This window comes from Coenobita brevimanus, chromosome 84, assembly GCF_032717465.1.
Source record: "Coenobita brevimanus isolate Jiangsu-jjx chromosome 84, ASM3271746v2, whole genome shotgun sequence".
Taxonomy (NCBI): Eukaryota; Metazoa; Arthropoda; class Malacostraca; order Decapoda; family Coenobitidae; genus Coenobita; species Coenobita brevimanus.
The window spans coordinates 14,612,352-14,635,294 of NC_137037.1; the positions used below are offsets into that span (position 1 = coordinate 14,612,352).

The window sequence follows — 22,943 nt, forward strand, 5'->3', positions numbered from 1 at the left end:
ACAAACGTTTCTTCTGCGCTGAATAAAGCAGCAGCATAAAATGTAAAGGACTTTGTAATTCTGTGGTGTACAATGTGTGAAATAAGGTAAAATAGGTGATACGATGGTAATCATATGCATTTTTTAGTCTGTCTAAGGAACCTGTTAACAGTTTATTAATTCATCAATGCATCTGTGCAGCATGGTTGCCATGCATAGATGAAATGTATAGTTTCTACTGAAAAGGAGGTCAAATAATTGGTCTTGATATCACAGTGTCGTGAACAGTTTCGATGGCAGAAATTATAAGAACATGTTGAAACTGTGTTAACCATAAAGCCAAAGGACGCCTGGTGGTTTAGTGGGTTAAAGTGTACCAACCGGATGAGGCTCGAGAGGGCTTACATCCATAGGGAAGGTTGGAATTTATTGCGCACATGGTACCATGCACAGGCGAGTGAGACTGATCACCTTCGCTTTAAATGGGTCAGATCGGTCCGAAGCTTTTATGTTTTCACATTCAACACAGCTTCAGTATGTGGGCATGATTTCTGCTTCGAGGAAAAATAATATTCGTGTGAGGAAATTTAGTACAAACCAAAGAGATATTACACGGTTCATCAATGGCCGGCAGTATATCCCATTGGATACCAGGGGTGCTGGGCGAGGCATGGCGCTGGGTGGGTACTATGCGTACCGCCCTCTGCCTATCGGCTCATGGTCGCGAAGCTCATAGGTCCCTACCCGGGGGTTCCCTACTTTATAAAGACTTGAAAAATCCCAGTTCTGTCCAGTATTCCGGACACTGGGCTCCAATGGGATATATGAATTTCCCAGGCGCTCACACGAACGACTGGATGGAAATGTGCAGTTTTTAGATGCAGATTACTCATCAGCATTCCACCAGAACGTTTCCGTAAAGATTATTGAACGGAAAAGGAGAGGCTGACCAAGAGTCGTGTCGTGGACTTAGTAGGCTCTCTAGCTTGTCATCCTTTCTTCACCTTAACCCTGCATTGCCCAGGGTTGCTGCACGTTGGGTCTAGTACTTAGTGTACCACCCGCTGCCTGTTGGATGAAATTGCTAAGCTCACACGTCCCTAACTTAGGTTTCGCTTCTTATTTAAGATTTGAAAATGACCCAAACCCTCAGCCCTGGGTAACACTAGGCTCTTGAGGATAAACTTGGCCCGGATTTTCGTCCTCTTGCAGCTTATTTCACGTAGCTCAGTGACAGAGTAGGTAAACTGCAGGACTTGTAAAATTCGGGTGGAACGTGTTTGATTTCGCTGCCCGCCTAGGTTCGGTACTTGCTAGCTCGTTGTTAAAGTACGCATATAGATCGCACGTTGAAACTCTCTCGCAAAATATTTTTTCTAGTTATTTCTGCATGTAAATAGTTCAGGAGAGAAATTAAAGACAATAGTGGAAATAAATAGCTGAGAAAAAGGTGATAGCATGACTCCTACAGCCACGAGTATAAGGCCACAAGAACAGAATGGAGAGGCAAAACTGGAAGGAAAAGGGTTGTGCTTGAGGAAGGAAGGAGACATATGCTAGGAAGTTTTATTGCCAAGGCAACTCTCTTGTGATATGGCGTCAGAAAATAAATGTCTAAGATAAATAACTAAACACAGAGGCAGATTGATATGTAGTTATAGATAGATTTATAGACAGACAGATAGATGGTTAGAAAGATGTGTTCACATCCGGTATATATATATATATATATATATATATATATATATATATATATATATATATATATATATATATATATATATATATATATACTTCTTTAAAGAGTTAAAAATAAAACGATCAAACAGACAGGCAGACAGGCTTAACCTAATTATTACAGTATGGTGACAGTGACCCATCTAAGGAAATATGGAAGCTGGTTTTGATGCAATACATATATATATAATGCATAAGTCCTCAAAGCCCACCGGCGCACTATGTGCTTGGCTTGAAATTAATAGGATTCGTGTGCCGAGTGTGGCTGTAACGGTGAGGTAAGGTGTGTTCCAGTGGTTATTGTGTGTGTTAATGGAAATGGAGAGATGCGTCGGTGTCAGTGTATGCAAATAACATCTAAAACCGTAAGCTAGTATTTACTTAGATATTTTGTTGGAAATATGAAAAAGGAAGTTTTTTGGCACTGTGTTTTCCAATTCTTAATAAATTGGTATGTTAAGTAGTGAAATAAGAACATGCAAATACTAGACAGAAGCTTTGGGCTCGGAAGCAGCAGCAACAGCAGTAATAATAATGGTAATAATAATGATAAAAATAATAATAATGATAATAATAATGATAATAATAATAATAATAACAATAATAATAATAATAATAATAATAATAATAAATTGTCGATGTTCTTATTGCACTTCGTCTTATTATTATTATTATTATTATTATTATTACTATTATTATTATTACCTGCGCCAAGGAGGTTATGCCTTTGCCGGCGTCATTTTTGTTTGTTTGTTTGTTTGTTAGCAGGATTATTCAAAAAGTTATGAATGGATTTTGATGAGATTTTAAAGGGTTGGGTATGGCCTAAGGAACAATCCATTAGATTTTGGTGATGATCCCGCTGATCATCCGGATCCAGGAACCTTTACAAGGATTCTTTACCATTGCTGGGTAGTGCCAATAATGCCTACATTGCTTGCACCAGCCTTGGCGGAGGTTCGCAGTCACTGACTGCTCTTGTTATTATTATTATTAAAAGTTCCCAAATCCCTTGGGAAGCTTTCTTGTTTTTGTCAATATTCTTATTAATCTTTCCACTTAAAAAGCAAATGTCCATTCCTCGGAGGCTCTTTGGTCTAGAGCCTTCAAACTTTGCCAGGTTAATCGCCCAGCTGGCGGCTTCTTCTGGTCAAATATGATGGCAGTCCATCAACCGGCTCACAGGATGTTATGCAGAATGTAAAAAAAAAAAAAGAAAGAAAGAAAAGAAAAACGGATTCTGAGACGCTATATGAGGAACCGCTCAAACTAGCGAGAAGAAATTTTATTGCAATATTGCCTTGAGGGGACCGCATTGCGGAAAGGGATACGGTTCCAATCGGTTGATTATTCTCTGAATCGCCTAGGGTAAAAAATTGGGACTTTTCCAGATATTCCGACTGACACCTAATTGTTCATGAAGGATTAAAGCTAGGACCACCAAAGTTGGTGGACTTATAGTCTGTGAGGACTTAAGGTGATTTGCTCAAGATCAGTGACCTTGACCTCAAGGTCCCTTCATATCTGGACTTATAGTAGGCAATGGCTATAGGATTTTTTTTTTTAATCAAAGATGTCCTTGGGCAATTTTATAATCCTCTAGTTATTATATTAGTAGTAGTTGTTGCTGTTGTAGCCGCAGCAATAGTAGCAATCGTAGATGCAATCCCAGGGGTTATTTGAAGTATAAGTCCACTGGACTGAAGACTCAACTTGTCCTTTGCCTGCAGATCACCATCTTCTTGTCGAAGAATAAGGAAAAGCTGAGGGACTTATGCTGTCGTTGCTTGACTTCGGTCTGTCTGGACAAGTAGACCCGTCGAGCGCAGTATGCACACCATGTAGCGAACAGGCGCTGCTTTGTAGTAGACAGCATCTGGCCAGGGTTATACCAGGGTCGTTTCTACAAAGAAGTGCCGGGAAATACGGGAAGATTTGGCCCCCGTTGGACCCTTCAGCTGTTTCGCCCCCCCCCCCCAGGGCACACAGCGTTACTATCAGTAGACTTCTTGTCAGCGCCTTAGGGTCGTTTGCATATCCTTGTATAGAGCCACCTGGTTATATCGGTGCTGCAACATGAAGAAGTCTCTCTCTCGTACTTCGGGCTGGAAAAAAAATCTGGCTTACTTGTTTATACAAATCTACAGTACAGTTGCAGCGAGTAATTCCCTTACACCGCCCAGTATGGTGGCAGATCCTAATGGAGTCTTAGTAAACTGAACACTGAAGTTCAAGCTGGTGGGAAGGATTGGCATATTGCTTCATTACTAGGGAATCCCTGAGGCGTGGAAGTATTATTGTCCTCTCTGCCTGAAGACGTCATCTCTCTCTCTCTCTCTATCTCTCTCTCTCAGGATGATTTACTTACGAAAAATCTCTCGTACTGGACGGGTTAACGAAGATTGCTAAGCCACGTTGAACACTCTTCCTTCGGCTGAACAAAATCTCTTGAAGGTAAAATGATATATAAGCACGTTTCCACAGTGAAGGGGTTAACTGCAACCGTCCATCTCTCCTAAAAGTAACGCTGGTATGGGGAAAATTGATGGTGTGAGAGATACATAATTTGATGTTTGTTGAGTAGTCAGCAGGGCACACTAATGATAGACGGATAAACAAATATACCTTTGCAGATTCAACTTTGGTTCTGCAGAGGGATGCCTTCACGTGGTGGCAACCATTTAAGCTAGCGGTAGAACTGCCCTGTCATACAATTATCCCTCAATCCCCTCCCTCTCCCAGGCAAGGAGGATGGTAAACTGCGATGCAATGGTAGGTTCAGCCTGTTGTACACATGGTTCACGTTCAGATGAACCTGGGGTGGCAACTGCTACTACAATTAACAACACTGTTTAGACCCCTTTGTTTTTGAAACGGGACAAAACAGCTCTGAAACAATGCACTACATGCTCTATTTCCATAACCTTATATTATATCCAATTACTTTTTCACATTACCCCTCTCCTGGTCAGGACAGTTTTAGTATTCTATGCCAGCTAACGCCAGGCGATTATATGCAGTAGAGCAAGCATAGGAATCTCGGTGTTAATACTGATATCATTAACCCTCTCATGGTGTGGAAATAATTAGTATTTTATTTCGGCATACACCAGACGATTTCATCAGTCAAGAGTAGGTCAGAGGAGCCTGTTGTGTCTTAAACTATAATGAATTAGCCTCGATACAAATTTCTAGTGACTCAGAAATTTCAAAAACATCAAAACCTTCAAAGAATAATCGCTTAGATTAAGTTTCCTTCAACACAGAGTCACAGTGCTATATTTATTGACTCAAGACGAGTGCAAGAATCACTTTGTAATCAGAAGGAGCATTCAGTGACTGCAACACCTACGTCCTGCAATCACTCTAAGACTGAATATTTGACCTTGATTTGTGACCCTCACTTTTAAATTATTGTTTTTAAAACCGACTTACTTTATCCTTGTCTGGTGCTTAACGCTTCAACCAAGTTTGACTCAAACTGAACTGAAAGAATTTAAGTTTACCTTGTCCAGTGACGCTCATTTTTATCTGTTGTTCGCAAAATCCAATAATTTGATCTTTTACTGGGCTTAAGCTCTTTCAACGAGTTATCTCCAAACTGAAGAAAAACTATTAGAAGTAAAAAGCAGAATCTTTGGCCGGTGAGACAAGCCGTGACGCAAAAGGAAGCATAGAGTGAGTGGATGGGAAGCAGAGGCGTGGAGAAAGTTGAGAGACGAATAGAGTTATAGATGGGGAAGAGAGAAGTGAAAAGACTAGAAAGAGAGAGTAAGAAGAGAGTGGATGAGGAGTTTGGAAGGAATTTGATTATAAACTGGAGGGAATGTAAGACAATATTCGTGAAAGAGGTAAGGAGAGATAGACAGGGTGATAATGAAGGTAGCAGGGAGGTGAAAGATAAAAATGGCAGAGTGCTAGTGAAGAAGGGAGAAAAAGTGATCACATGGAGAGAACACTTGATGGAACTGTTGAACATAGAGAATGAGAGTAACGCGAGTATAGGACTATAGGTGGCTAGGGAATGGCTGGGAGAGGGAGGGAGTTGAGAAGGGAGGACGAGACCAGTAGGATGGCAGTAGTGGAAGCAGTGAAGATAGTCAAAATGGAGAAAGTCCCACGAATTGATGGAGTGTGTGGTGAAATGCTAAGCATCGGGGGGGAGATAGTAGAAGAATGGATATGGAAGATCTGCAGGTGGACCTGGGAGGTAGGCAGAGTCCCGGAGGACTAGAAGCCAGGTATAATTATTCCCCTGTACAACGAAAAAGGGGAAAAAGAAGTGTGTGGTAATCAAAAGGGCATTTGTCTACTTAGTGTAATAGGAAAATTATATGATAGGATACCTATTGATAGTTAAGAAAATAACAGAGGAATTCATTGGAGAAGAACAGGGAAGTTTTTAGGAATGGAAGAGGGTGTGTAGATCAAATATTCACCCTAATGTCTTTAGTGAGAAAGTTTATAGAGATGGGAAACAAATTGTATATGGGTTTTATGGATTTGGAGAAAGCATATGACAGAGTGGATCGACAAGGAATATGGAGAATATTTAGAATATAAAGTAAATGGAAAGCTGTTGAATGCCGTGAAGAGTATGTATACGGGTGCTGGGGCTGCAGTGCGTGTGGATGGTGAACTGAGTGGATTTTTCTACCTGAAAGTTGGATTGGAACAGGGATTTGTCATTTCCCAATGGTTGTTTAACCTGTAAATGAATGGGGTTATAAAAGAGATACAAGGTAGGGCAGTGGATGTTGTAGCGGCCCTAATGAGAGAGGGCAGCATTTGGAAACTTACTGTCCTGTTGTTCGTAGATGATACTGTTTCGTTAAGTGTGGACGAAGGGGAATTGCAAGGGCTGGTGAATGAATTTGGGAGAGTGTGTAAGAAGCGGAATCTAAAGGTGAATGTATGGAATAGAAAAATTGTGGTCCTCGCGAGAAATGAAGTCACCGAATGCAAAGTGAGGTTGGATGGTAAGGAAATGGAAAATGTGAGTGCATTTAATTACTTGGGTAGTGTGTTGAGTAAGGATGGAAGTTTAGAGGATGAAGTGCTTGAAAGAGTTCAACAGGGAAGAAAGATTGCTGGTTCTTTGAAAAAAGTGATAAGAAATTGGGAAGTGGGCTAGGAAGTACAAAAGTCAGTGCATGATAGTATTGTGATACCAACTCTAACGTAGGAAGAGAAACTTGGATCTTGTTGGAAGGACACAAGTCAAGAATGAGAACAGTGGAAATGAGTTATTTGAGCGCAGCATATGGAGTTACATGGAGAGACCGACTGACAAATGAGGAAGTGAAGGAGCATTGTGGCGTGGATGTGGACGAGACAGATGGCGTTTAGAGAAATTCATTGAGGTGGTTTAGTCATGTGGAGAGGATGGAGAGCGAAAGACTGACGAGGAGGGGGTATGTGAGGTGGAGGGGAGGGGAGGAATGGGGAGACCATAGATGAGATGGAGGGATGAAATGGAAAGGTGTGTGAAAGAGGAGTGTGTGAACCGGAGGTAGGGCAGCGAAATGGCAGGGGACAGGGCTACGTGGAGGCGATTTGTTTGTGGTCATCCCTTACGTGATTGAGGCGTCTGGGTATAAATAGTCAGATAGATCTTTGGCCATGCCCGATGACCTTTATCACTGACCGATTGTTCTAAAGATTTCTTCGTTATATATAACTTTTTATTTACATCGCATTAAATCTGGTTCAGTTAAGCTTACCCGTACCCCATGTTTTGTGACAGTCTTCAGCAAAAATTGTTCACGTGTTCTTCACATATGTTAGTTATTATGCCAGATATGCTGCAGTTCCATTCAGTAGGATTTTTTTCCCATAATCTAGGTAACGGACATGTGATGCAGACAGAAGGACTAACGAAGAGACAAACAAATTCAAGTACACACGTAATTCTCTTGATTTTCTCACGGTACTCGCTCGGGTGTGTAAAAAAGCGTGCTGAATGTTGCAGGAAAGACGTAATCAAGATCCGGTGACCCAGTTGAAGTTTATCTTGCTATTTCCACGCGCATTTCCCTGAATCTCAGTCATTCTCCTCCGAATCTTTTCCTCTTATACTGGAACTCTTCCGTTTTTACTTCCAGCTCTTTCCTTGTTTTCCTTCAGCTCTTTGTCTTTTCCTCCAGTGTTCCTCCATTTTCACTGTTTTTATATTTATTTCCTCCAGTTCTTCCCCCCTTGCCCTTCGACTCTTCTCCATTTTCATCCAAGTCTTCCCGTTTTCTTTCATATTAGCGTTATCTTTCATTCGTGTCTCCTTTTCTCTCCAGTCTTTCCTCCAGCATTCTAAAAGTTTCCCCCAACCCTGTTCATTTTCCCTTCAACATTTTCCCTGTTTCCTCCAACTCTCCATAACCCTACTTCAACCATTTCCACCATTCCTCCCATCCATTACATAATTCTTCCAATATTTTCCATAATTTCCCAGCATTTTTCGCCTTTCCTCTACTTCTTCGTGACTTTTCTCGCTCTTTTTATGATTTTCCTTCTCTCTTTTCTGCTCTTTCTCCAACCTCGTTACATTCTTCCTCCAACATTTGTCACAATATCCTCTAGTGCGTCATAACCTTTTTTGAACTCATTCCATTTTTCTTTCTACATATTCCATTTTTCCTTTAATTCTTCATGACTCTCCTCCACACTTTTTCCCTCTTACTTCCAACATCTACCATACTATCTCTAACTCTTCGTGACTTTTCCTCCTCCCCTTTCCGTTTTTCTTCCAACTTTTCCTACATTATCTCTAACTCTTCATGACCTTCTTCCATTCTTTTTCCATTTTGCTTCTAATATTTTCTTTATTTCCTGTAACTCTTCATAGCTTTCCCCAACTCATAATAATTTTCCCTCAACCCTTTCTTCTTTTTTCTTTCTTCTCTCGAATCTATGTCCACTCCAGGATCCCCATTTTGTACAATTTTCATCCTCAGTTTCTCATGTCTTGTTTCACCATTTCTTTATCATCGCTCCCAGCTTTGCTCGTCACGCACTCTCCTTACACATTTACCTTACACAGTTACTTCACACACCAGTCTTACACAGTTATCTCTGAAGCCTGCTTTAAACGTTTACCACACGCACCTGCCTTACACAATTACCACACATACCTGCCTTGTACACTTCTGTCAAATACCTGACTAACACATTTGCCTCACTGCTGTCTTGTACATTTACTTCATCTGTCTTACACATTATACCTCACAAACATAAATATTTATTACACACACATATACCTGCATTTCTCAATCACCACATATACCTGCCTTACACATTTACCTCTCGAAATTGCTATACACATTTACTACAGACATCTGCCTTACACAAATACAACACATATATGCCTTGCACATTTGTCTCAGACACCTGCTTTACATAATTACTACACATATCTGACTTCCATAATTGCCTTACGCACCTCCCTTATACACTTACTTCGCATACCTGACACACATTTTTCTCACACACCTGTTTTACATATCATACCATCATACCTCACACACCTGTCCCCAAAGCCTCACTCAACCCCTTACATCACATTATTAACTTTTACATTACTTCACATCCCTGCCCCAAACCGTCACTCACGCTCCTCTTCTATCCGCTACAGGTGCATATGATTGTGGGCCACCGCATCACCGCATACTGGTGCCACCGCAACTGGGACGTGCTGTGGCTGTGGCGAGGGTACGAGCTCTACATGCTGGTGGTGGTGCTTGTCGTACCCACCCTCGTTATGGGGTTCGCATACTCGGCCATCGGGTACAAGCTGACTAAGGTGATGGTGGAGAGGTCGTCACTGGTCGGATCGCCGCATGTGTGAGTTGACGGCTGTTGGCTGTGAGATGTAGATTTGTTAGTTCTGCCTGTGAGTTGTAGGTAGTAGACTGAGAGTTGTGGGATGCAGGACTACCGGTACAAACTTACGGAAATAATGGTTGAGAAGTCTCTTGTCGGATAACCGCATGTGTGAGTTGACGGTTGTGGGTTGGTGAGTCTATATAGATTGTGCTGTAGGTATATCGATGAAGAAATGGAGTGGGCTACAATAGCTCGGAAGAAACGCACCAACTGCAGAGAAAAGGCTCAGGATTTATTCAACCATTCGTCCGAAGAAGACATCACAGGCTAAACATTGAATAAATACTGGCTCCTTTCTCTGTTCTCTCTCTTTTTTTTTTTTTTTTTTTTTTTTCATGTAGGATTATTTGTGTACAAGCTGGTGAATGTGGTGGTACAGAGGTCTTCGCCTGTCTGATTGCCGCATATTTGAGTGGATCGTTGCGGGTTGATGAGATGTGTGCTGGTAGTTGTAGATTGTGCATTGTGTGGTGTATGACTGATGTGATTTAGGATTGGTGGTCTACAGGCTGACGAGTGTAATGGTGGAGACGGCGTTGCTTGTCGTGTGGGTTGTGGGTTGATGAGGTATACAGGCTGTCGGCTTTTGGATGTGGGCAGTCAGTTCTGGGTTGAGTTGTTGGCCATGGGTTGTGGGTTGGTGGCTGTGGGATGTTGACTATGGGCTGTGCGTTGGTGGTTGTCGGTTGTTAGTGATGGGCTTTGGGATATTGGCTGTGGGTTGTTGGTTATGGGTTGTGGGATGTTGGTTATGGGTTGTGGGATGTTGGTTATGGGTTGTGGGATGTTGGTTATGAGTTATGGGGTGTTGGTTTTGAGTTGTGGGATGTTGGTTAGGTGTTGTAGGTTGGTGGCCGTGGATGGTTGAGTTGTTGGTTGTGGGTTGGTGGTTGAGTTGTTGGTTGTGGGTTGGTGGTTGAGTTGCTGGTTGTGGGTTGGTGGTTGAGTTGTTGGTTGTGGGTTGGTGGTTGAGTTGTTGGTTGTGGGTTGGTGGTTGAGTTGTTGGTTGTGGGTTGGTGGTTGAGTTGTTGGTTGTGGGTTGGTGGTTGAGTTGTTGGTTAAAGGTTGCTGGTTGAGTTGTTGGTTGTGGGTTGACGGTTGACTTGGTGGCTATGGAATGCTGGTTGAGTTGGTGGTTATGGGTTGGTGGTAGTAGGTTGATGACTGTTGGGGTTTGGTGGTGTAGGTTGTGTGGTGGTGGTTACGGGGTGGGTTATGAGTCAGCAGTTATGGATTATTATGCGTGGGTCGACGGATTTCGGTTGGTGGGTTCTAGAAAAATGGAAAAGTTACCCACTGTTGGTGGACTTGGCGTGTTTGAGTGATGGTTGGGAGTTGTCCTCTTGGAAGGCTTATTACCCCGCATAATGTCATATTTTAGCATAATGTCATATTTAATGTTGTCTCTCCTCATTTCATTACTTCCTGAGGTGTTTATTGGTCACTTGTATCAGGTACAGTATGTGCAATTTATCTTATTCAGACTATGTGTAACGGTAGGAGTGAGATGCTGTGGTAAAAAAAGGGGGGGGGGGATATAGCTGATGAAGAACGTAAAGTTGTGGTAAAAAATGGCACTACACGTTTTGCGTTCAGATCTAATGACAGGAAACTGCACCCATTCCAGCAGTACTAATCAGGTTATTAAGGTATCACTAGTTTTGTTTTGTTTTCTATTCAGTTTCGAGATAGTGTAAGGAAAATGTTGATCACAACTCTACTTTTCATCTTATATTTGCTACTAACAGAAGATCTTGTATCTGCTTTGGGAAGACGTCTTTTAGTGAAGGGATTAGGGGAGAATATGCCTAAGCTCTCCAGTTCCAAAAGTTTCTCTTGAGTTGAGCAAGCTTGCCTGGTGATTGTTGGAATATCATACAAAGTATTTTATCGTAATGAAGAGTTTATATGTAACTTTGTATTGTTAACTGTTTGTTGTGTATTGACTGGATGTTATTATGACCGAATGCTTTATCCCTTCATTACGATGACGATTTTTTATTCTTCCAGACCCAGATGATTTTATTCGGCTTTGGAGACACGAACTGGTAGGGTTACACATAAGTTTTATACTACTTTTGCACTAACTTGGCCTAGATTTTCGTCCATTTGCAGCTTATTTCACATAGTTCAGTGGCAGAGAGGCAATACTATGGCTCTACATCCATTCCATAGCATTTCTTTGTGACTAGCTCCATATTAAAGTGTAAATCTCTTATTATAACTCAGTATTCGAAAGGGAGAGATGGTAATTTTAGGCCAAGTTAGGGTAAAAAGGGTATAGTAACCGCATGACCACTAGGGGCTCTTCAAAGTTGAATAAACTAGATTATTGTAGCAGGAAATATTACGCAACAGCTATCACTCTAGGAGGTATAAACTTGTTTATCAGAAGGGACAGCAGCCTCCAGTTTTTTACGTTAATATCTAAATAACTTGGCGGTGATAAAACGGGCCTGGCCTCTCCACATCGTTGTTATCTGCCCCTAGAAATGTACTTTGCAGACTCATCATAACTAATTAATATGCATGTGCCGTAATGATTGCCCGTAAAAAATTAAGGGCCTACCTACCCATTCATTTATAATTATTATAAATCATATACATAACTTAAGCTAATTAGCCTAAATATTAACCAGTTCACTATTTGCGAGCCTTCATTATTTGAGTGCTACTTCATCCAGGCGATTGTATAAAAGTCTGGGCAAACTATTCCTGTGAATGGGTTACAAACACTCTCCATGAATTTTTCCCCGCGATTACGAAATATCTCCCCAAAGCAAAATAAAATCGTCAGAAGGTAGCAAGAATAAAATGTGAAACAAAAGGTTGATAAATTTATATATGAGTGTGTATCTACGTACAGGTCAACAAAAAAGCATCGTTTCTCTCGTGGGTCGTACACATTCTGGTACAAACGACGGTGGATTTTGAAATACTGTAGTATATGTCATTTTTAGCGACGTGTATTGTTTGCTATTATATCACCTACTCATACTGAAGAAAGGTGTAAATGGCATCATTCTAAAATTCATTATTCCGAATTACCAAAATAATTATGGTGACGGCGACGACGACGGCAATGATGATGATGATGATGATGATGAAAATGATGATGATGATGAAAATGATGATGATAACTATGTTAATCAAATAATAATGATGATGATGATGATGATGTTGATGATGATGATGATATTAATAATAATAATAATAATAATAATAATAATAATAAATACATACATAAATAAACAAACAAATACAGTAATGTGTACCATGGCCTGAAAACACTTACACCACGCCTATGGAAATCGATACTTCTTTTGTTGATCACGAACGTGTATTGATGTATAGTTTCGGACATAAATACTGACCCACTTGACGATAAACAACGAGGCAGTGAGCAATGACTATCGAAATCCAGTGTTGATATCTTCGAAAACCAGTAAAGGTTTCATAACACTGTGTACGAGTTTCAAAAATTGTTGGGCTAGAGAGTGGAGCTATATTTCCGTAACTGTGCATAAAGTTGTGTTACATACATAATGCAGGTGCCGTAAGTATTATTAAATCTGGGAGTGAAATGAGAGGCCTGGAAGCATTCAATATAATTCAGATGTCTAGTAGTGGCAGTAGAGACCCCCCACCCTTCTTCCCCAGATCCCCAGAGTGGCTGTCAAGTGTGTGAGGCAAGTTTGTAGGGCGGATGTGTAGGCCAGGTGTGTGGGGCAGGTGTTGTGAGGCAAGTGTGTGAGTCAGGTTTGTAGGGCGGGCTATTGTGTAGGACAGGTGTGTGAGCAGGTAAGCAGACAGGTGTGTGAGGCAGATGTGTGGGGCTGGTGTATGAAGCAGGTGTGGGAAGGAAGTCTGTAGGGCAGGTGTGTGAGACTGTGTAGAGTAGGTGTATGTGGCAGGTGTGTGAGACGGGAATATGAAGCAGTGCATAGGGCATTTGTGTAGGACAGGTGTGTGAGATAGGTAAGGCAGGAGTGAAAGGTTAGTGTATTGTACAAAGTATGCATGTAGGCCAGGTGTGTAACTCTCAAGGTACAGATGTAAGATGGACATGAAAGGTAAGTTTGTATCAAAAGTCTGTAGAGCAGATGTTTATTAGGCAGGTATGTGACGCTGATGAGTAGGACTGACTCATAAAGCAACTGACTGAGGCTGATGTATGAGGTAAATCAGTAAGAAAGGTGAGTGGTGCAGGTATAATGGTGATGCAGGTGTATGGGTGAAACAGGTGTGTGAGGCATGGGTGGAATTAGGGCAGGGACATGAGACAGGTGTAAGGCTAGGTGAGATAGGTTTATGAGGCAGATATAGGGCGAGGTGAAGACGGTGTGTGAGGCAGGTGTGGAGGTGAGGCACGTGTGAGGAAGGTGTGGTGGAAGGCGAGTGAAGCAGGCGTGAGCCCATGTGATGAGGTTAATGAGAAAAGGATTGGGCACGTGAGGCATTTATTGTGAGACAGATGTAGAGCCAGACGGCAGGTGTTGTGCTTAGGCTCGTCTGTGTGGCAAGTTTACTGACAGATAAGTGAGGGAGGTGTGTGGGTGAGATACACGTCAAGGATGAGTGGATATGTAAGGCAAGTGTTTGAGCCAGATTTGGTGGTGAATCGAGTGTTTTGGGGATGTATGTGACAGTAGTGGTGAGGCAGGTATGAGATGCAGTTGTGTAAGGAAAACGTGGTGGTGAGGCGGGTGAGTGAGATAAGTGTGTTGATGAGGCAGGTATGAGATACAGGCGTGTGTGAGGCAGGTGTATGAGGCAAGTATGATGTTGAGGATGGTATGTGAGGCAAGTGAGTGAGTTAGGTGTAGCAGAGAGGCAAATGTGTGAGACAGGTGGGGTGGTGATGCAGGGGGGAAGCAGGTGTGGTGAGGCAAGAGTTTAAAGAAGGTATGTAAGTGAGGTAGATATGGCGGTGGGGCAGGTGTGAGAGGTAGTAGCAGTGAGGCAGGTATATGAGGTAGTAGCAGTGAGGCAGGTGATTGAGGTACAGTAGTAACTGTGAGGCAGGTACGTTAAGGCAGGAGTAGCGGTGAGAAAGGTGTGTGAAGGCAGATATGATGGTGAGGCAGGTGTGCGAAGACAGATATGATGGTGAGGCTGGTGTGTGAAGACAAATATGGTGGTGAGGCAGGTGTGTGAAGGCAGGTGTGTAGTGACGCCTCGTACCCCCTACAGTGCCGCTCTGGAGATTCACCCACTTAATTCCATCAGGGTGTCGTCCCGAAGAGGCAACGACGATCGCGACGTGAGGCAGGTGAGTGGCCAGTCAGGTAGATGTGATGAAGAAGACATAAATTTTTGCATGATTTGTTTACACTTCCTTCATAGCCAGATATTTAGTTTTGAAACTTTATTTACAAACAGTAATGTTTTTTTTTTTTTTTTTTTTTTTGTACTTAGTAATGTTTTTTCTTAGACTTGACACCTTGTATCTTTAACCTATACTTTGATACCAATCTCCTTTAAAGTTTTCAGTCTTCTAGTAGCACTCGTGTGGGCTTAGGAGACTTTCTAGCACCCTTTCCTGGCCGATTCATTTGTCCTATAAAAAAGGGAAATCCTTAATTCCTTTTTGGGACGCATGGTGGCCGAAACTGGACAACCGTCGTCCATATCAATTTGAGGTAAGACTACGACCTCCTTCCCTGGCAGCATTGTACATGATAGGAATATCCATATTCAGATCTTCAGAGTTGGAACCGCTGCACTTAAGGCAGTCTTGAACCCCTGCCGAGTTCTCTAAACTGAGATCTCGGGAAGTAAAATGCTACCTAGACTGTTTTGAAAATTACATTATATTATTCCTTGTGTGTTATTAGTATAATAGTATTATGGATAATGAAGACTGTATAAATGATATAGCAGAATATTGACTATCTGCATGGAGAAGTAAATAAGGAAGAGGTCCATGGGAGCCTCTCATGCTCATGAAAACTGAGGCTTCCGATGCCTATTTATATACTGTACATGTATCCTAAATTCTAATACAGTTTGTCCTTTAACTGGCAAGGAATTCTCATTATTAGATTAATCGCCATGGGATAGCCAGAATCATGAAGCCTTGTGCAGCGAAACCAGTGACAGTTGACATGGTATATAGCGACTTGATAATTGTGTAAAGTTGCTTGTATTTTTCTTTTTCCATTTTAGAATACAATGACTTTGAAATCAGTCAGCAACTGTCTACGAGTTTTTACACTGATATATCATATGCTGAGAGTGGTAAGAGGGATATGACCACAACTCCTCGGTCCTCGCACGAAGTCTAAAGCAGTGCATTTCAGCCTTGGTGACTGGTCACTCTAGAGTGACTCACGGTAAAACCAAGGGTGACCCGGCTGGCTAAGATTATTAAAGATTAACCAGGCTCAATAGAGTGATATGGCAACCAAGTTACTGGTATACTTCCAATTTTTTCTTCCCTCCTGCCTTCCTACGTCTGTATGGTAGAGTGGGCTTTACCATAACGACAACTCTGGCCTGACATTATCAAGCCTGTAGCATCGCCATTGCCTTAGCAATACTTTAAGTTTCACTCTGGAAAAGAGTGAAATTTGAAAGAGCGTTACTGAAAAAGCCATTGATTATATAAGCAAATCTAAAAACCCGTTTTCAAGTAGGACGTGGCAGCCAAATGAAGTGTTTTGTTGAGTGGGGGCCTTATATATATATATATATATATATATATATATATATATATATATATATATATATATATATATATATATATATATATATATATATTGTTACATAGCCTATGATTTCATCATCCTTTGTGTAATTTTAACGCACAGTATGCTGCATGTTTGATCACGAGCGTGTTCTGCCTCAGTTCCCCCCTTCTACCGTTATAGTAGAGTAAGTCGACATCTCTGTTATACTTTGCGGGATTGTCATCTCTTTGTCCCCATGGCTTCATTTGCGCGTCCTCATTACAAGTTGTATCAAGCTCTCCTGGCCCCTATATAATGAGCTCAGTCTCTGCATCATTGCCACTTAGATCTGCTCCTCATTTTGTTCACATCTCTGTCCTCCCCTGTACAGATATTATTATTGTGAGTGCTCAAGAAGTCTCCAACTATCTAGCAGCTGTGTGTAATTTGAGTATAACTGTTGTTGCATTTTTTCTTGTACTGTATAGCATAAGTTTAATCTGTAGGCTTAGTGAAGTTTTTGTAATTCATGTATGGATCTTTATGTCAGTCATTTTTCATAATAGTTTGTATCTGTAATTATTTATCTGGCATTCACTGAGTATTATCTGGTATCTCATTTCATCAGGGCTGACTTAGATAAATTTACTCTTGCTAATTTCGTGTTAATAGAGGCTATTGCAGTTAACCATATATTTAACCTGTTTATTTGCCATTACATTATCTTTATGAGTCCTGAATGTTTTGTTGTTAGTTTGTGCATTAAACTTTAACTTGTAATTTTACCTAACTCTTTTGTTTTGAACCTGGAACTTTACGGGACAGTAGTGACTCTTCGTATTCTCACTTAAAGTGTACATTATCTTTCTCTGTTCCGTAACATAAATTTGGCGACCTCATATCAGGATATTCAGGATATTATCATAAGGATATTGTTTGATATTTTGTGACTGTGATATATTCATGATGGCTACTATTTCTACACTTGATGAAGCCAAAGATTTTTTGTCAAATGTGCAAACAGTGTGTGATATAGAAAACAGAACAAAGAATGAACTTAAGCTTGTTGCTCAACAATTGGGAATTGCAGTTCACTCTCATCATTCTAAAGATCAAATTGTTGGCATGATTAATAAAAGCTTGTTTAATGTAACTCCTCCAAATGAGCAAACGCAGATTGAATTAGCTAAGTTACAGCTAGCCCTGCAGGAGGCTCGTGTGAAGGAAGCTGAATTTCAAGCACGTGCTAAGGAGGCTGATGTTAAGGAGGCTGAGTTTCACGCACAAATTGAACTTGCCAGGATTCAGGCAGACCATGAGTATCGCATGAAACAAGGTGGAACTGGATCATCTTGCTCTGATGATTTTGATGTGGCTAAAAATGTTAAACTTGTCCCTCCTTTTAATGAATCTGATTTAACAAAGTATTTTCAGTTGTTTGAGAGGGTAGCTACAGGTTTTAATTGGCCTAAGGAGTATTGGCCAGTACTCCTTCAAACTGTTCTCACCGGTAAAGCTCAAGTAACTTATGCATCTTTGCCTCAGGATCAATGTGATAATTATGATGTAGTTAAGAGCTTGATTCTCAAGGCCTATGAGCTTGTTCCTGAAGCTTATAGAGTAAAATTTAGGACAACTTACAAGCAAGATAAGCAATCCCATGTTGAGTATGCAAGAATCAAAGAAGATTTGTTAGAGCAGTGGTTAAATTCTAAGAATGTGGATTCTGATTTTGGTAAATTTAAGCAGATGATTTTGCTGGAGGATTTCAAAAGGTGTATTTATAAAGATGTAAGCCTATACATTGATGAGAAAAGAATAGATAATTTGTCTGATGCTGCAGTTTTAGCTGATGAGTATGTTCTCACTCACAAGAGATATTCTAGAGAAAAAGGGAAAGCTGAGAGTAAGTACGTTGCCTCTACTCAGAGTACAGGTAACAGGAAAGAGAATAAAGATGATGTTTCTCAGGAAGTAAATACCAGCTTCACCTCTAGATTTCAGAAAAGTAAATGTACTTATTGTAGTAAGCTTGGTCATACTACGGAGAGATGTTTCAGGAGACAGCGTGATGTGAACAAAAAGGAGTCTTTAAATATTCAGTCAATTGGTCTAGTGTCCACTCTTGAGAGTTCCCAGAATTCTTTAACCGAGTTAACTGAACCTGCTTTGAGGGGTAACTTAAATTCTCATGATGGAGCTCCTCTTTTGAGCAGTAACGTGGGTGACACTCTCAAGAGTTCATGTGCTAATTTCCTGTCTGATGGTTTTGTCAGTCCTCTGGACAGTAATGACAGGAAATCAGTTCAAATATATCGTGATACAGGTGCTTGCCAATCCCTTATGCTGACCAGTGTTCTAGGCTCTAATTTTAATTCCTCTGATGAAACTGTAATCTTACAAGGTGTAGGGAATAATTACTTCTCTGTTCCTCTGTGCAGAGTGAATTTAGAGTCTGGTTTTGTTAATGGTTCTGTTATGGTTGGGTTGGTTGAGACACTCCCAATGTCAGGTGTAACTTTCTTACTTGGAAATGATATTGGTGGAAGTCAAGTGTGTCCAGCTCCTCAGTTGTCTAGTGAGCCAGTGGCTGTGTCCCGGGATTGTGATGTCCCTGATGTGTTCCCTGCATGTGCTGTCACTAGGGCTAAGTCTAAAGTTACTGGTGATTTAGAGGATAATGATGATGATGATGTTATCCTAGCTGACACTTTTCTTGCTAATTTGGACCACTCACCAGATGAGGCAGTACCCCGTAGTGTTGATAATTTGTCTCGTCAAGAGTTGGTTGAGTTGCAGGTTGCTGACCCTGAGTTGAAAGGTCTAGCTAACTCTGCTTACAGTGAAGAAGAGTCAGCCGGTGCTTCTACTTGTTATTATGTAAAGTCAGGAGTACTTATGAGGAAGTGGAGACCCCCAACAGCATCAGCCGACTGTGAATGGGAGGTTGTACATCAAGTTGTCATCCCTCGTGTTTGTAGGCAGGATATCATTCGAGTGGCTCATGGTTCCAGTTTGGCAGGACACCTTGGAGTGAGGAAGACTGTGGCACGCATTTTGAAACACTTCTACTGGCCAGGTATCTTCAGGGATGTTTCCTGGTATTGTAAGTCTTGTCACACCTGTCAAGTTGTGGGAAAGTGTAATCAGACCGAAAAGGTTGCACCTCTAGTTCCCATTCCTCCTTTTGAGGCGCCTTTCACCCGTGTGTTGGTGGATATTGTGGGCCCTCTTCCTAAGACTTCTTCAGGATTTTCTTATGTGTTGACCATGATTGATATGGCTACTCGTTATCCTGAAGCCATTCCACTTAGAAACATCTCAGCAAAGAACGTGGTTAAAGAAATGCTAGGGTTCTTCACAAAGTTTGGTCTGCCTAAGGAGGTACAGTCAGACCGGGGAAGTAATTTCATGTCGAATGTTTTCAAGCAGTCTCTGAAAGAGTTGGGCATCTCCCAGATCACGTCTTCAGCTTACCATCCCCAGACCCAAGGAGCGTTGGAGAGATATCATCAAACACTCAAATCGATGCTCAAGAAATACTGTTTGGAACATCAGAAAGACTGGGATAAAGGTCTTCCATTCGTTGTGTTTGCTGCAAGAGAATCTCCAAATGAATCACTGGGCTTCTCACCTTTTGAACTACTGTTTGGCCATGAAGTAAGAGGACCCCTTAAGTTACTCAAGGAATGCTGGCTGTCGGAGGAAGATGACGTCAACCTGCTGGAGTATGTGATGAAGTTCAAAGAACGGCTGTCCACTGCTTTACAACTGGGGAGAGAGAATTTAGGAGCTGCTCAGGAGAAGATGAAGACTTGGTATGATAAGAAGTCCAGGTTACGCCACTTTCAGCCAGGAGATCAGGTTTTGATTCTGCTACCAGTTCATGGGCAACCTCTTCAGGCCAAGTTTAGTGGCCCTTATTTCGTGGAGAAGAAACTCAGTGATGTCAGCTATGTCATCGCCACACCAGATCGTAGAAAGAGCAAGCAACTATGTCACATCAACATGCTAAAGTTATATCACAAGCGGGATGAAAATAATCCAGTCTGCACTGTAGCTGTTCCACCCGAGTCTGCAAGTGAAGCTCTCCCATGCAGTATGAGCCTGAGTGATAGTTTGGGGAAGAATCCTGATATCATGAATGATCTCCAGACTAAGCTTTCTCATCTACCACCCAAGGAAAGGCAGGAGTTTTGGGCATTACTGTAGGAGTACCCGCAAGTGTTCCGTGCCACTCCAGGAAGAACCACTGTGTTGATGCATGATGTCGATGTTGGAGACGCAAAGCCAATTAAATTGCCTCCTTACCGTGTGAACCCAGTGAAAGTTCCTCTCATCCAGAAGGAGCTTGGCTACCTGTTGGACCACAAGATGATTGAGCCCTGTCAGAGCGAGTGGAGTTCTCCTGTCACTCTAGTCCCTAAGCCAGGTGGGTCACAGAGGCTTTGCATCGACTACAGACGTGTTAATCAGATAACCAAAACAGACACTTACCCTCTCCCTCGTGTGGAAGATTGCATAGACAAGATCGGAAAGGCTAGGTACATAAGTAAGTTTGATTTGTTAAAGGGATACTGGCAAGTACCTATGACTGAACGTGCTAGGGAGATCTCATGTTTTGTAACACTAGGAAAGGCTTTTGCATGTTCTGTAATGCCGTATGGTATGAAGAATGCACCAGCCACATTTCAGAAGCTCATGAATGTTGTAACAGAGGGTTTGGCAGGGTGTGTTGTTTATATTGATGATGTATTAATCTTCAGTGACAACTGGAAAGATCACCTATGCCATGTCAGTAAATTTCTTGACCGTTTAGTTCATGCTAATCTTGTAGCTAATTTATCAAAGTGTGAGTTTGGTCAAGCTAAAGTTCAGTACCTTGGGTATGTAATTGGTGATGGACATGTTGCACCACCAGGAGCTAAGGTTCAGGTTATAAGTGATCTTCCCAGACCTAAAAGTAGGAAAGAGCTACAAAGATTTTTGGGAATGGTAGGTTATTACAGGAGATTTGTTCTTAACTTTTCTATTCTTGTATCACCACTTACAGACCTACTGAAAAAGGGAGTTGAATTTGTCTGGACCGATAACTGTGAATCCTCTTTCAACAAACTTAAAGCTATTCTATTAAGTCAGCCAGTGCTCGCTACTCCAAATTTTGCTAAGCCTTTTAAGATGGCTGTTGATGCAAGTGATACAGGAGCTGGGGCTGTTTTGCTGCAAGAGGATGATCAGGGTATTGAACATCCTGTATCTTATTACAGTAAGAAGTTCACTCCACCTCAAAAGAACTACTCAACTATTGAGAAAGAGCTTTTGGCCTTGATTTTGGGTTTACAGCATTTTTCATTTTATTTGTGTTCTGGTTTTGACCCCATAGTCATTTATACCGATCATAACCCACTGAAATTCCTTAGTAAGTTTAAAGATAAAAATCAGAGATTGGCAAGATGGAGTCTACTTCTTCAGGAGTATTCATTAGACATACAACATGTCAAGGGGAAAGAAAATGTTATTGCAGATTGCTTATCTAGACTTTAGACAGATTGTTTAGAGTAATAAGAAATTTCCTTTGTAAATTTCTTTTTCTTTGTGGGGAGGTGTTACATAGCCTATGATTTCATCATCCTTTGTGTAATTTTAACGCACAGTATGCTGCATGTTTGATCACGAGCGTGTTCTGCCTCAGTTCCCCCCTTCTACCGTTATAGTAGAGTAAGTCGACATCTCTGTTATACTTTGCGGGATTGTCATCTCTTTGTCCCCATGGCTTCATTTGCGCGTCCTCATTACAAGTTGTATCAAGCTCTCCTGGCCCCTATATAATGAGCTCAGTCTCTGCATCATTGCCACTTAGATCTGCTCCTCATTTTGTTCACATCTCTGTCCTCCCCTGCACAGATATTATTATTGTGAGTGCTCAAGAAGTCTCCAACCATCTAGCAGCTGTGTGTAATTTGAGTATAACTGTTCTTGCATTTTTTCTTGTACTGTATAGCATAAGTTTAATTTGTAGGCTTAGTGAAGTTTTTGTAATTCATGTATGGATCTTTATGTCAGTCATTTTTGATAATAGTTTGTATCTGTAATTATTTTTCTGGCATTCACTGAGTATTATCTGGTATCTCATTTCATCAGGGCTGACTTAGATAAATTTACTCTTGCTAATTTCGTGTTAATAGAGGCTATTGCAGTTAACCATATATTTAACCTGTTTATTTGCCATTACATTATCTTTATGAATCCTGAATGTTTTGTTGTTAGTTTGTGCATTAAACTTTAACTTGTAATTTTACCTAACTCTTTTGTTTTGAACCTGGAACTTTACGGGACAGTAGTGACTCTTCGTATTCTCACTTAAAGTGTACATTATCTTTCTCTGTTCCGTAAAAATATATATATATATATATATATATATATATATATATATATATATATATATAACCTATTCCACCATTTCCTGGACTGAATAAGGTTCTGTCAGGTTCTGCCTGCAAACATTTCTATTTCATCCCTCCACTCCCTGTCTGGCCTTTTTTGTGCTAATCTTACAATCCCTTCGAGTCCAGTCAGTCAGCTTCTTGCTCCATCAGCTATCCCTTTTTCATGCTACATGATCAATCCACCTCCTTTTCTGTGCTTCAATATCTACTATAATGTCTTTGACTTTAGTTT

The 22,943-nt window shown here is 41.1% G+C and overlaps 1 protein-coding gene across 1 annotated transcript in view; it reads left to right on the forward strand.

The window, feature by feature from the left end:
• The window catches only part of LOC145410066 (QRFP-like peptide receptor), a 678,579-nt gene that overhangs the window by 651,276 nt on the left and 4,360 nt on the right, over positions 1–22,943 (forward strand). The window contains 2 exon segments of the mRNA XM_080280280.1: positions 9,344–9,552; positions 14,788–14,866. Of these exon segments, the coding sequence (XP_080136406.1) occupies positions 9,344–9,552; positions 14,788–14,866 (288 nt within the window).